Genomic DNA, 15,939 nt, shown 5'->3' with positions numbered 1-15,939 from the left:
AAATCATTGCTTTCACAATTGTGTCAAATTTAATATTTCTCTCAGCAAGATCTATTATAAAACATCAGCGGGGAAAAAACATAAAAAGAAAAATGGAATGGGCAGCTCAGAAAAAAATGAGAATGGCATGAAATAAACCAAACCATTTAACAACTTGAATCCAGTCTGAAGGGCTCCTGGGGTGCAGGTTGAGCTGGAAAGTAGGCTGAGCACAGGGTTTGCATTTCAGAAATATTAGATGGTGTTTTTTACATGCCTATTAATTAAAAACACAGTCTTGGCTTTGGAACTGTTGAACGTATATGCATACTGTATGTGATCAAGCATAACCTTGATATACTTACTTTCTGTGATTTGCTGAAAAAAGGACCTACAGTACATTTAGGGTCCATGCACACTGGCTTAAATAAACGCCAGTACTCTTGGCAGAAATAAATGCTAAATTTTGATTTTTTTTGTACTAGAGTTTAGGAGCATTTAGCGTTTTTTTTTTTCTGCCAAAAAACTGCTCTCAAAAGCGCAAAACAGATTTTTTTTCCTGACCCTAAGTGCTAAGCCTAAAATATGCCTCTAATCGTCCTACTGTGCATAGACATATGGATAACACTGAGCTGCTTCTACAGGCAAAATGCTAAACTCCTATAGAAGCATTGTTTTTTTGAAGCCAGTGTGTATGGATCCTTAAAGTGCTGTAACTAACACTCTTAAAACTATTGTGTCTATATCCAACCCTACCACTTTACTGGCTGATGGAAATTATTTTTCTAGTTCAGATGTACTCAGCATGCTACAGCCCAAACACAGAAACACATATTAAAACGTCTTCACTCAATTCCTGGTTATTAGAAGCATAGGAATACAATAAAAATATGTTTTAACTGAAAACATTGCTGTGCCTGTTAAAACTATACAAGCTTCGATTCACACCAGCAGCTGCACTTAACGCACATCTGCTGGTGTGCAGTGGCAAGACACATTTTTGAAGCACAGATCTCGGTGCATCTCACGGTTTTCCTTTTTTTTGGTAATATCTAATTGAAATGTCACAAGTGATGTTTCATTAAGCTCTATCCACACCATGGTGTTTGGATGAAGTAGTTTCCACAGCAGCCCACTGCACTGAAGAAATGTACGTCAGGCAGTACTTTTTACAGCGCACACCATTGCAATGCAGTGATTTGAGAACATAGAAAACTAGGCTAATTGCTTTGTCCTTGTCTTGGGACTACTCTGAGTAACACTGGTCACTGCATCCCATTGTAAAATTGTGGGAATGGGCCCTATGGACTCATGAACATGAGAGGTGCAAATGAGCTCTAGCTTACAACATTTTTTTGCTCCTAGGGAGCTACAGATGATGTGTGCATCTGGCCATAGTGACTGTACACACTTGAATACACATTTAAACACCCAAGTGTGTATTACTTTTGGGAAACACGTCACACGTGCATGCGCATATACAGTTGTGTTCAAAATAATAGCAGTGTGTTGAAAAAAGTGAATAAAGCTCAAAATCCTTCTAATAGCTTTTATTTCCATACACACAAATGCATTGGGAACACTACACCTTCTATTCCAAATCAAAACATGAAGAAAAATATACCAAATTTGTGTTTCTCTAAAAAAATGGAAGAAAAGTGAATATTAGACTGTTCAAAAAAATAGCAGTGTTTGTATTCTTCTTTACAAACTCAAACATTCACAACCAAGATGTTGCACGTTTACTGGTATGTTTGGGGTCGTTGTCTTGTTGGAACACCCATTTCAAGGGCATTTCCTCTTCAGCATAAGGCAGCATGACCTCTTCAAGTATTCTGATGTATTCAAACTGATCCATGATCCCTGGTATGCGATAAATAGGCCCAACACCGTAGTATGAGAAACTTCCCCATATCATGATGCTTGCGTATCCATGCTTCACTGTCTTCACAGTGTACTGTGGCTTGAATTCAGTGTTTGGGGGTCGTCTGACAAACTGTCTCCGGCCACTAGATCCAAAAAGAACAATCTTACTTTCATCAGTCCACAAAATGTTGCGCCATTTCTCTTTAGGCCAGTCAATGTGCTCTTTGGCAAATTGTAACCTCTTCAGCACGTCTTTTTTTCAACAGTGGGACTTTGCGGGGGGTTCTTGCAGATAGCTTGGCTTCACACAGGCGTCTTCTAATTGTAACAGTACTCACAGGTAACTTTAGACCTTCTTTGATCTTCCTGGAGCTGATTGTTGGCTGAGTCCTTGCCATTTTGGCTATTCTTCTATCCATTCGAATGGTAGTTTTTCGCTTTCTTCCACGTCTTTCAGGTTTTGGTTGCCATTTTAAAGCATTTGCCATCATATTAGCTGAGCAGCCTATCATTTTCTGCACTTCTTTATATGTTTTCCCCTCTCCAATCATCTTTTTAATCAAGGTACGCTATTCTTCTGAACAATGTCTGGAACGACCCATTTCAAAGAGAAATGCACTGTAACCAGCATGTACAACATTTGCTGCCTTCCTTCCTTAAATAAGGGCAACAATTGCCACCTGTTTTTCAAAGAATGAATGACCTCACTAATAGAACTCCACACTGCTATTATTTTGAACATGCCCCTTTCAATTAGGGGTTCAATTACACAGAATCAGCAGCACGCATGTCATGACTGTTGGGTCTGTTGGATTTCTTTTACTCTACTACACCTGCTAGTAAATTATTTGCCATGTAGAAATATAATTTCTACCAAAAACAGTGATTGATCAGGTTAGTGATGTCAGACTGCTATTATTTTGAACACAACTGTAAATGTCAATAATGCAAGGAAGCATCAGCATTTCACAGAATTCAAGCATGTGCAGCCATTCAACTCTGTGGTTTGTCTGTACGCACCACCTATGGCTTCCCAGGTGTGGGACTGCTAACATTTTTTCACTAAAGCTCATTTGCACCTATCAAGAAGATGACCCCGTAGGGCAAGGGCTTTAATGGACAAATGATGTATTCTATTGACATCAGTTTGAGATGCTCCTTAGGTCATTCAGATTTCATTGGTGGTGGAAACTGACCGGCTTCAGGGTACTTGGCTTTCCCATAGGTTTGTTTGTTGAGAGAAACAGTTCGGAAGCAAACAAAATCTCATTGAAATTGGCTCTAAATTTGGTTATGTGACATTTTAAATACAAAACCACCTACCTAAGCCTTAGTAAAAAAAACAAAACAAAAACAGCACAAGGGACATGGCTTTCTACCAGTGTGACATCTCTTCTATGAATTAGGCATGATCTCTGAATGGAGGAGGCACACCTCTTATTCAACTGTCTGTCCTCCATTCATAGATGAAGTTTCATTTATTGAAGCTATAGTACAGCTTCTATGAATGGAGGAGCAGGGCAGAAAGGGCGGGCATAGTTGAGCACTCTTGATGAGTGCCAGTCACAGCTCTCTTGGTTCTATTAACTCCTGCTACACGTGAAGATTACCACGGCAGGGGTAGGGACAGGGCCGTATTTACCACAAGGCAAACAAGGCATTTGCTTAGGGTGGCATTTTTCAGGGGGGCAGTGGCATCTTTCAGAGGGACAGTGGCATTTTTCAGGGGGGCAACGCTGCCCCCCCAAAAGAAGGGGTAGAAGAAGGGACATGCAGCATGGGGACCAGGTAGGATCTGAGAGAATTTGCAGGCTGCTTGATAGTGTATGCAGAACCTGACTCTTGTTCCCGGGGATGTCCAGAGCTGTGAAGGTGAGTGTATTCTCTCTCATAGGGGTGGGGTGGGGGCTGCCAGTGTATGGGGGAGGTGGTAGTGGGAGGCTCTCTCAGGTGGGGGTGGGGGGCTGGGGTGTTGTTGGTCAATGTCAGGCTCTCTTCATTGGGGAGGGGGGTGTTGGTCGGTGTCAAGGTCTCTCCATGGGGGGACAATTTTTGTGCTGCCTAGGGCAGCACGAAACCCAAATACACCCCTGGGTAGGGAGGAGTAGGAGGAGGAAGATTTCTACTAAACCAAGAGACAGCAGCACAAGGGGCACATCACAATCATAAGTAATGTCCCTCCCTTGTACTAGCTAGGAGACACAGTTTTGTTAATAAAGAACTAGCTGAAGCCATCTTGCCATACCTTTTTGACACAGAGCTGTTTCCTGGAGCCATTTTATTTCCTGGAATAAATACAATACATTTAGGTTATTGTAACATGATTTTACTTTACTACTTTGCTTTGAATCCTAAAATAGAGGCAGAAAATAAAAACACTGTAGCATGATTATGACTTATGTTCATAACACAAATGAATGTATGGAAATTCAGACCTAGGCACAGTTTTGCCCATCCTCCCTTAATAAAATAAAAAGAAAAGGGGTCTATTTTGTGTCAGTCATGGGAAGGGTTCTTGCGCACATTCAGCTTTATACCCCCAACACACACAGTTAATACACACATGCAGTCAAGGACAATCAGTGAAAAAGCAAAAGCAGTCAAAGCACACAATAACATACAGAACACATGTAGTCAAACCAAATAGATGGCGTGCACTAGCTCATGGCACATAGGGAGAACAGCACACACATAGGAGCACACACAGTCAGAGCACACACATAGGAGAACAGATCACAGTCAGAGCATACACAGGGCACATCCAATCAGAGGACACACATAGAACAGATCACAGTCAGAGCACACACATAGAACAGATCACAGTCAGAGCACACACATAGAACAGATCACAGTCAGAGCACACACATAGAACAGATCACAGTCAGAGCACACACATAGAACAGATCACAGTCAGAGCACACACATAGAACAGATCACAGTCAGAGCACACACATAGGAGAACAGTGCAGTCAGAGCACACACAGAGCACATCCAATCAGAGCACACACATAGGAGAAGAGGATTACAGTCAAAGCACACACATAGGAGAACAACGCACAGTCAAAGCACATCCAATCAGAGCACACACATAGGAGAACAGATCACAGTCAGAGCACACACAGGGCACATCCAATCAGAGCACGCCCATAAGAGAACAGCGCACAGTCAGAGCACACACAGGGCACATCCAATCAGAGCACACACATAGGAGAACAACGCACAATCAGAGCACTCACAGGGCACATCCAATCAGAGCACGCCCATAAGAGAACAGCGCACAGTCAGAGCACACACAGGGCACATCCAATCAGAGCACACACAAAGGAGAACAATGCACAGTCAGAGCACACACATAGGAGAAAAACGCACAGAGCACACACAGGGCATATCCAATCAGAGCACACACATAAGAGAACAGCGCACAGTCAGAGCACACCCAATCAGAGCACACACATAGGAGAACAATGCACAGTCAGAGCACACACATAGGAGAAAAACGCACAGAGCACACACAGGGCACATCCAATCAGAGCACACACATAAGAGAACAGCGCACAGTCAGAGCACACCCAATCAGAGCACACACATAGGAGAACAGATTACAGTCAGAGCGCACACATAGGAGAACAGATCACACTCAGAGCACACACATAGGAGAACAACGCACAGTCAGAGCACACACAGGGCACATCCAATCAGAGCACACACATAGGAGAACAACGCACAATCAGAGCACTCACAGGGCACATCCAATCAGAGCACGCCCATAAGAGAACAGCGCACAGTCAGAGCACACACAGGGCACATCCAATCAGAGCACACACAAAGGAGAACAACGCACAGTCAGAGCACACACATAGGAAAACAGATCACAGTCAGAGCACACACAGGGCACATCCAATCAGAGCACACACATAGGAGAACAACGCACAGTCAGAGCACACACAGAGCACATCCAATCAGAGCACACACATAGGAGAACAACGCACAGTCAGAGCACACACAGGGCACATCCAAGAGCACACACATAGGAGAACAACGCACAGTCAGAGCACACACAGGGCACATCCAATCAGAGCACACACATAGGAGAACAACGCACAGTCAGAGCACACACAGGGCACATCCAATCAGAGCACACACATAGGAGAACAACGCACAGTCAGAGCACACACAGGGCACATCCAATCAGAGCACACACATAGGAGAACAACGCACAGTCAGAGCACACACAGAGCACATCCAATCAGAGCACACACATAGGAGAACAACGCACAGTCAGAGCACACACAGGGCACATCCAAGAGCACACACATAGGAGAACAACGCACAGTCAGAGCACACACAGGGCACATCCAATCAGAGCACACACATAGGAGAACAACGCACAGTCAGAGCACACACAGGGCACATCCAATCAGAGCACACACATAGGAGAACAACGCACAGTCAGAGCACACACAGGGCACATCCAATCAGAGCACACACAGGGCACATCCAATCAGAGCACGCCCATAAGAGAACAGCGCACAGTCAGAGCACACACAGGGCACATCCAATCAGAGCACACACATAGGAGAACAACGCACAGTCAGAGCACACACAGAGCACATCCAATCAGAGCACACACATAGGAGAACAACGCACAGTCAGAGCACACACAGGGCACATCCAAGAGCACACACATAGGAGAACAACGCACAGTCAGAGCACACACAGGGCACATCCAATCAGAGCACACACATAGGAGAACAACGCACAGTCAGAGCACACACAGGGCACATCCAATCAGAGCACACACATAGGAGAACAACGCACAGTCAGAGCACACACAGGGCACATCCAATCAGAGCACACACATAGGAGAACAACGCACAGTCAGAGCACACACAGAGCACATCCAATCAGAGCACACACATAGGAGAACAACGCACAGTCAGAGCACACACAGGGCACATCCAAGAGCACACACATAGGAGAACAACGCACAGTCAGAGCACACACAGGGCACATCCAATCAGAGCACACACATAGGAGAACAACGCACAGTCAGAGCACACACAGGGCACATCCAATCAGAGCACACACATAGGAGAACAACGCACAGTCAGAGCACACACAGGGCACATCCAATCAGAGCACACACAGGGCACATCCAATCAGAGCACGCCCATAAGAGAACAGCGCACAGTCAGAGCACACACAGGGCACATCCAATCAGAGCACACACAAAGGAGAACAACGCACAGTCAGAGCACACACATAGGAAAACCGATCACAGTCAGAGCACACACAGGGCACATCCAATCAGAGCACACACATAGGAGAACAACGCACTGTCAGAGCACACACAGGGCACATCCAATCAGAGCACACACATAGGAGAACAACGCACAGTCAGAGCACACACAGAGCACATCCAATCAGAGCACACACATAGGAGAACAACGCACAGTCAGAGCACACACAGGGCACATCCAATCAGAGCACACACAGGGCACATCCAATCAGAGCACACACATAGGAGAACAACGCACAGTCAGAGCACACACAGAGCACATCCAATCAGAGCACACACATAGGAGAACAACGCACAGTCAAAGCACACACAGGGCACATCCAATCAGAGCACACACATAAGAGAACAGCGCACAATCAGAGCACACCCAATCAGAGCACACACATAGGAGAACAGATCACAGTCAGAGCGCACACATAGGAGAACAGATCACAGTCAGAGCACACACATAGGAGAACAGATCACAGTCAGACCACACATAGGAGAACAGATCACAGTCAGAACGCACACATAGGAGAACAGATCACAGTCAGAGCGCACACAGAACACATCCAATCAAAGCACACACATAGGAGAACACAGCACAAAAACACTTACAATGCCATTTATGCATACTGTGATAATCATTACAGGAGCATGGCAGCAGTACAGCAGAGCTAGTATATCTGATCATAACATACAGCTGAGAATATTGTTGCATACCTATAATGCACTGATGTGCAGATGTGGAACATTTCCCTTCCCCCGTCTCCATGATTGGGGTCTACATACATAATAATGGTGGCAACATACAGTAAGTGTGAATTGAGCCCAAGGGCATTCAATGTGATTAGATCTACAGCTTGTTGTGGTCTAGTGTATTGCCAAAGAAAACACATACTGGCCAGAAGATATTTATTCAGATAAAGTTACTCAGACATACGTCCACCCATTTAATATTGAGTAGGTCCCCTTTTGCCGCCAAAACAGCCCTGACCTGTTGAGACATGGATATCACTAGATTTCTGAAGTCTGAAGGTATGCTGTGGTATTTAACCCCAAGCTGTCAGCAGCAGATCATTTAAGTCCTGTAAGTTGCAAGGTGAGGTCTCCATGGATCTGACTTATTTTATAGCACATTCCCACAGATGCTTGATGGATTGAGTTCTGAAGAATTTGGAGGCCAAATCAACACCTCAAATTCTTTGGTGTGGTCCTCAAACCATTCCTGAACCTTTTTTTTCATTGTGGCAGGGCACGTTATCCTGCTGAAAGAGGTCCCTGCCATCAGGAAATACTGTTTCCATGAAGGGGTGTACTGGGTCAACAACAATATATAAGTAGGAGGTACGTGTCAAGTAACTTACACATGAATCACAGGACTGAAGGTTCCCCAGCAGAACATTTCCCAAAGGATCACACTACCTCTGCCGGCTTACCTTCTTCCCATACTGCATCCTGGTGCCATCTCTCCCCCAGGGAAGCAACCCATACACACCTGGATGTAAAGGAAAACATGATTCATCAGACCAGGGCACCTTCTAATGCTCCAGGGTACCATTCTGATGCTCATGTGCCCATTGTAATCACTTTTGATTGTGGACATGGGTCAGCATGGTCACCCAGACCAGAATGCAGCCCCATACACAAACTGCAATACCCATTCATCTGATTTTAACATATTAACTTCAGGGCTAACATATTTACTTGCTGCCTAATATATTCTACCAACTTTCAGATGACATTGTTACGAGATAATCAATGTTACCTGTCAATGGTCATAATGTTATGTCTGATTGGTGTATTTTAAAAGGAAAAAAAAAAAAATCTTAAAACATGTTATATTAACCCCTTGACGCCGACGTAACACAAATATGCGCCCTCAGAGAACTGGGCTTTTTTCCGTGGGGCAATATATTTGCGTACCTGTCTTTGTGCTGGGAGCACGCCGCACTGCGTGCTCCCAGCACAAAGACCGCGGTGTAACAGAGCCCCGGGTCCCGTTCTAACGATCGGGACCCGGGACTCTCCATTCCAGGTCACATGATTGCTGTGATAGCCTCTGATTGGCTATTACAGTGATCAGTCACTGTACAGCCCGGCCCCCTTGTTTTTTTTCTCTCTCTATGAATGGAGGAGAGAGATACATTGTATCTCTCTAACTTCTGGAATAGATGGAAAAAAAATGTTTGTTAAAAAAAATTAAAAAAAAAAAGATAAAATTAATATTAAAAAATAAAATAAAAAATAAAGAAAAAATACCTAGATCAAGGTTTGATCTAGTTCAGTGCCAGGGTTAGTTTTGGGTCAAGGTTTAAAAAAAAATTTGGTGCCAGTTAGTGTCAATGTCAGTGTGTTTTAGGGAAAAAAAAAAAAAGACACAAATAAAATGTGCACTATTGTTTCTGGGCTGTACTATGGGTACAAAAAACAAACATACGCATATATGGTATCGCTGCGATTGTCAAGAGCTGGAGCATTTATTTTGGTTTGTTCTTTGGTGGTAGGTTATGGTAGTAACAAGAAACACACAGCTAAATAAAAAAAATATATATTTTTTTACTATTTTGGGCCAGTTTTCCTTTGATAATAATAAAAAAAAAAAATCAGGAGATATCCATTACCATTTACCACCAAATGCAAGCCCAAGTAGTTGTGATGATATGTACGGTTTTACTAACACATGTCAATGTTGCAAAATTGTGCTTAGGCATTTAGATTTGTTTTACTCTTAGGCGTGAAGGGGTTAATAAACAGATTTTTTTTTTTTTTTTCTTAAGAGTCTTCTGTGTAAACTGACTTGTCTAACAGCAGCCAATCCTATACACACCTGTGTTGGAAAATGACAATTGAAAAAAAGCTTGCACCTGATTGGCTGCTGGCGCGGTACACACTGTTCTCATGAAACACATTAGATAAAATAAAACATTTGACCTAATATTTAGTTTGTACCTTCTCATATATTGGATTCACGGTATGTCATACTATAACATTTATAACAATTAGGAATACAATACATTATGGCACAACTCATTATCCTATACAAATTATATCAGCTGTTATATGTAAAAAATCTTGGAACTACAGTATTGTATGTTTTATTCTTTTCTTACCTTTGCAGAGAAGCTTCTCTTTGCTGAAGTTACATAGAAAAGATTGGTGTCTGTCTGCAGCTGAGCCTCTCTCTGCCTCCCCTTCATAGAAGTACAATGCCGCAACCAGGCTTCCTATAAACACAATGGTTGTCATAACTACTACTTTGGGAGAGGTAGGAGGTAACTAAACCAAGTGTCCCCGTCCTCTACAACTAGGAGTGACCAGCCTGAAACTTGGTGACTTAAAAGGTATTTTACAATAAAGATTTACATTTCTAAGTGTTTAAAGTAATGCACACTAGAGTCCAAAAGTGCAGCAGCCCAAGTGGTACAGGCAGGGCCAGATTTGAGGCAAGTAATTTCCTAAACATAGACAAACAATGGTACTTCCATCAGCACTTCCATTTCTAAACCCAAGACCTAAAATTGTTACTATTGCAACTTATCTGTCCTTATACTGCATGTGGTGGCTGTATTAGCTGTATTAATTACTTTTATCACAAATGTTTCCTTTTTTTTCAACCTGGCAATTGTTCTGCTAGGGCTTCTTTCACATTAGCAGTACTGCTAACCTCTCTCTGAACAGCAATCTGCTGCGGATTGCCTTTAGCGGGTGGTATAGTAGTGGTTGACAGGCATTCAGGAGGTGCTAGTCCTGAACAGCTGTTTTTTGTTTTACTTTTATTTCTAATTGCCAAATGGAAACTGTACATTGAGGGACCGTGCCAAGCGTTCGTTTGGCAGTTGCAGTACGGCCCCATTAGACTCAATGGGTGAGCCCCCCAGTCTACTGTCTGAAATGAATATGTTAGGACTACAGTACATAAGAACTCCCTCTTCTTGCCATAACAGAGGGGATGTTTTTTAGTCCACAGTTCTTCCAGACAGAAATGTTGTGAGCTGATATCAGTCCTGAGAAAGAGAGCTCATGGAGTTATCAGATAGCATTTTTCCCTGCTACCTACAGTGGATATAGAAAGTCTGAACACCCCTGTAAAAATTCCAGGTTTTTGAGATGTAAAAAATTCAGACCAAGATAAATCACTTCTGAGTTTTTCCCATTTTTAAGGTGGCTGTAAAGGCTTAAGGTTTTTTACCTTCACAAATGTTATGCTTGAAGGCACAAAACCTTCTCTGTGCAGCAGATCCCTCAGCTCCCCCATGCACCCACCCCTCACCTAAGCCTCCTCTCAATCCAGCAATGTGCACTGGAGTCTCAGCAATCCCGGGACTCCCTCTCTTCATTGGCTGAGACAACAGCGGGAGCCATTGGCTCCCTTTGCTGTCAATCACAGCCAGTGAGCCAATGAGAAAAGAGAGGGGGCAGGGTCAAGCCACGCTCCATGTGTGAATGGACACATGGAGCAGCAGGTGCCCCCATAGCAAGCTGCTTGATGTGAGGGCACCGGACAGGAGGGAAGGGCCAGGAGCGCTGGCAGGGGACCCAGGAAGAGGAGGATATGGGCTGCTCTGTGCAAAACCACTGCAGAGAGCAAGTAAGTAAGTAGGGTTTGTTATTTTAAAAAAAAGTAAGCCTTTAATATCACTATAATGTGACCTTTAGCCTTAGTTCACACCAATGCAACATGCAATTTACAAATCATACCTGAAGTCACATCTAAAGTATTTCTATGGTCTTAATAGGTGCGATTTCAAGTAGCGTGATTTGAAAAATAGTTCCTGCATAACTTTTTCACCACTTCAGTGCAATTTAACTCTCAGACTATAAAGTAAATGGTACTGATATCGCCCCTGTGTGTATATCAATGCTAATTTGGAGTCGCACTTTAAATGGGACCAAATCACACTACTATGAAATCACATTCAGCGTGAACCAGGGCTTAATTTGTACAATTCAATTAACAACTAACTGAAATTGTTGTTTAGTTACAAAAAAAAAAACAAGTAAATAAATGATTACGGTAAAATAAAATGTGGTTGCATAGGTGTACACACCCTCTTATAATTAGGGATGTGGTAGTACACACCTACTATCGGTGAAAGGGACTCTGATGAACCTTTGTGAACATGTTACATGTTGCTCCCATACTTAGGGTGTACCATGTTCTGCATCGCATCTGCCTGCTGTCCCCCCCAGTCACTCACCTCCCTGTAACAGCAGGTCAGGGATCTTCTCCCCTCTGCCAGAATTCAAAAAGTGTGCACCCCCACCCACACAGTCGCGTCATTCATTTACAGAGTTCTGTGAATAAATGAGCTACAAATACCATTAACCTTTACGGCTGATGATTTGTAGTCCTCAATGAACTACCATGGGGCTAAAGAACTCTCTGGGTAGTTCATTGATCTTCCAAAACATAACTTTTATCTTAGATATTAAAACATATCCTTTTATTTTTATTATTTGTTTTATGTTTTTTTATTTCATTAGTAATTCACACAATAATGTGACTGCTTTATATGTGTCATGCAGGGGCGGTGCTACAGTGGCAACTGCGACCCGGCTCTGAGCTGCAGGGGGCCCATGCGGCCCCCCTGTACACAGGCAGCATGGGCAGCTGGGTGGGTGGTGGGTAGCAGAGCTCCATGCCCTTCCACACTGGCTGCTTTTCAGTCTCACATTCCCCGTGTCCTCGGCCGGCCTCTCTCTTTTGTCATATAGCACCCTGCAGTTCATTGTCCTCCCAGCCGGATTCCCGAGTCCCCTCCATCGCCTCCTGTGGACAGCGTTCATGGACAAAAGATCTTCTAGCGCACAGGTGCAGCCCTATGAGAGCCGGCTTCCCTAAGGATACCACAGGCTTCTTTTCCAGGCCTGTCATACACAGATCTCCCTCCTTTTGGAGCAGGGGATGTGTCCTCCCATGCCGATCACTCTGTCTGTACTGCTGGAGGGAGCCCAAGCAACCATGAATGAGTGATTGGAGAGCAGCCAGATGCAGTACAGTATGCTTCCTTACCGAAAGCCAGTCAGACACAGGTGGCACAGCCAGACCATATTGGCCGAGATCTAGTACCTGCACTCAAGTCCCGCCTGCAGCTTGGTCTAGGTGAGTGAGATGACCCCATCTCTCTCATACACCATCCCATACCCCCACTCCATCTTCCCTGGGGACAGAGACCCCATCGCCCCTGGGGAAAGGGACCCATCGTACCTGGGTAAAGGGACTCCATCGACCCTGGGGACAGGAACCCTGTAGATTGAAGCCATTCCACTATCGTGCACAATTTTAATGCATGACATGTTGGGTATCTATTTACTTAGCGTAACATCATCTTTCATATTTTGCAAACAAATTGGGTATATATTGCATTTTTTTAATCATTAAAGTGTATTTTTTTCCAAATAAATTACGCTTAGAAAAATATAATGAAATTTTTAACCACTTGCCTACCAGGCACTTATACCCCCTTCCTTACCAGGCCAATTTTCAGCTTTCAGCGCTGCCGCACTTTGATTGACAATTGCGCGGTCATGCAACATTGTACCCATATGAAATTTTGATCATTTTTTTCTCACAAATAGAGCTTTCTTTTGGTGGTATTTAATCGCCACTGGGCACTTTACTTTTTGCGCTATAAATTTAAAAAAGTGCAAAAAATTTGAAAAAAAAAAAAAAAGTTTATTTGTTTCTTTTATAAAATTTTTCAAACAGGTATTTTTTCTCCTTCACTGATTTGCGTTGATGAGGCGGCACTGATGGGCACTGATAGGCGGCACTGATGGGCACTGATAGGCAGCACTAAAGGGCACTGATAGGCAGTACTAATGAGGTGGCACGGATAGGCGGCACTGATAGACAGCACTAATTAGGGGTCACGGATAGGCGGCACTGATATGCAGCACTGATAGGCGGCACTGATAGGTGACACTGATGATGGGTACTGATAGACGGCACTGACTGGCATCACTTCTGGGCACTGACTGGCGGCACTGGCTGGCACAACCCCTGGGCACTGACTGGTGGCACTGACTGGCAGCACTGCTGGGCTGCACTGGTGGGTGGCACTGGTGGGCAGCACTGGTGGGTGGGCACAGGTGGGTGGCACAGGTGGGTGGCACTGGTGGGCACAGGTGGGTGGCACTGCTGGGCACATGTAGCTGGCACTTCTGGGCACAGGTAGGTGGCACTGCAGAGTGGCACAGGTGGGTGCACTGCTGGGCACAGGTGGGGGCACTGCTGGGAACGGGTGGGCGGGGCTAGTGGGCGCACTGCTGGGCGGAACTTGCGGGTGTCACTGCTGGGCACCGATCATCAGTGCCCTGATGATCGGTGCCGATCCCCACAGTGAACAACTGCCGGTTCTCGGCAGTACTTTCCTCACGATCTGACAGCGTGAGGAAAGTGCAGCCGAGAACCGGCACTTGCATTTCCCTGTGATCAGCGTGTCATTGGACACCGCTGATCACGTGGTAAAAGGCCGGTGGGATCGGCCTTTCACCACAACACGTGATCAGCTGTGTCCGTAGGACACAGCGATCACGGAGATCGCTGGGTGCGCGCCCCGGAGAGCGCGTTCTGGGAGGACGTCATATGACGTCCACCCAGAACTGGCCGGCCGCAGTGCAGCCGTCATTCGGCTATCTGCGGTTGGCAGGTAGTTAAAGAACACATTGAACATCAGCTAAACATGCTAATATACACCACTCAGTCATAACTTTATGAACTAGCCGGCCGCGGTGAAGCCGTCATTCGGCTATGCGCGGTCGGCAAGAGGTTAAAAACTGTCCATTTTGGTTTCGGTTTTCAGTCAGGTGCATCCTGAATTTTCAGTTTCGGCACTAGAATTTTCATTTCAGTGCACCACTATAAAGAACTAAAACCAATAATTCAAAGTGTTAACAAAATTGGTGCTGCACTCCCACACTTACATAAATAATTAAATAAAAAATGAGGTTTCAATTACATCCCTAGTGAATCCTCCTGTGTGTAATTATTCCAAACTCAATTCTTCATATTATTATACAATCTTATGCAGTGATGTTTGATAAACCATATGAAATAAAATAAAAATGTGCAAAACGCATAAAAACAATACATAAACCCACTTGTGTTCCTAAACAGGGTGAAATCACAAACATGTATTAAACCACTCGTGATAAAATACTTGGCATAAATAAATGCCCAAAGGTGCAGTGGAAATAGACTGACAAATGGCACTATTGTGCCTATAAAACAAACAATAGGACGGTCAGGATAAATGGACCCTGACTATAAGACAATCTACAAAATCTACAAGGACTATAACAAATCCTTCAACATAAATGTGCGACCACCACTCAACAAGTGCCCACATGTACCAAAGTATAAATTGCTGTGCTCTAGTCCCTAAACTTGGGACTATACTGCTATATAAAATAGCAGGAAGAAAAAAAAAAATATTTTATTTATTTTTTGAGTGAATCCACAAATGAAAATCCAGTGACACTATGATAAACACATAACTTAAATTTATAACAAATTCCACAAAAACACGTGCAACCAATTATTAATAAACAAATCGTCCATGTGTGTAATCTTCAATATGGCTGGATATATAGAAACCTCCAGCGATCAATATAAATCTGGCAGGTGAACAAAAAGTATAATCCTTCACCAGTAAGATTGCCCATCACCTTCAAGAAGCGACCAAACCACTTTTTTGCTATTAAGCACAGCCAACCACTCAATCCTCCTCGTCAGATTCGGTATCACAAACAGTGGTGGTATTCCCCTTCAGAACTTACAGGTATCACCTCTCCTGATATCCGGATGGTTT

The 15,939-nt window shown here is 44.0% G+C and overlaps 1 protein-coding gene across 1 annotated transcript in view; it reads right to left on the bottom strand.

Moving 5' to 3' along the window:
* LOC149457378 (uncharacterized) overlaps positions 1–10,443 on the bottom strand; it is a 39,598-nt gene extending 29,155 nt beyond the window's left edge. Inside the window, exons 1-2 of the mRNA XM_089683734.1 lie at positions 10,237–10,443; positions 4,091–4,130 (exon numbers count right to left, since the gene is read on the bottom strand). Coding sequence (XP_089539860.1) covers positions 4,091–4,130; positions 10,237–10,372 — 176 coding nt within the window. The 5' untranslated portion in view covers positions 10,373–10,443. The remainder of the gene's footprint in view (positions 1–4,090; positions 4,131–10,236) is intronic.
* Positions 10,444–15,939: the final 5,496 nt, after the last annotated feature.

Source organism: Staurois parvus, unplaced genomic scaffold (genome assembly GCF_062004578.1).
Source record: "Staurois parvus isolate SC_StPar_1 unplaced genomic scaffold, SC_StPar_1.0 ptg000321l, whole genome shotgun sequence".
NCBI classification, from domain to species: domain Eukaryota; kingdom Metazoa; phylum Chordata; class Amphibia; order Anura; family Ranidae; genus Staurois; species Staurois parvus.
Note: the sequence above shows the minus strand (reverse complement) of the source record. Positions and strands in the feature narration are given on the sequence as shown.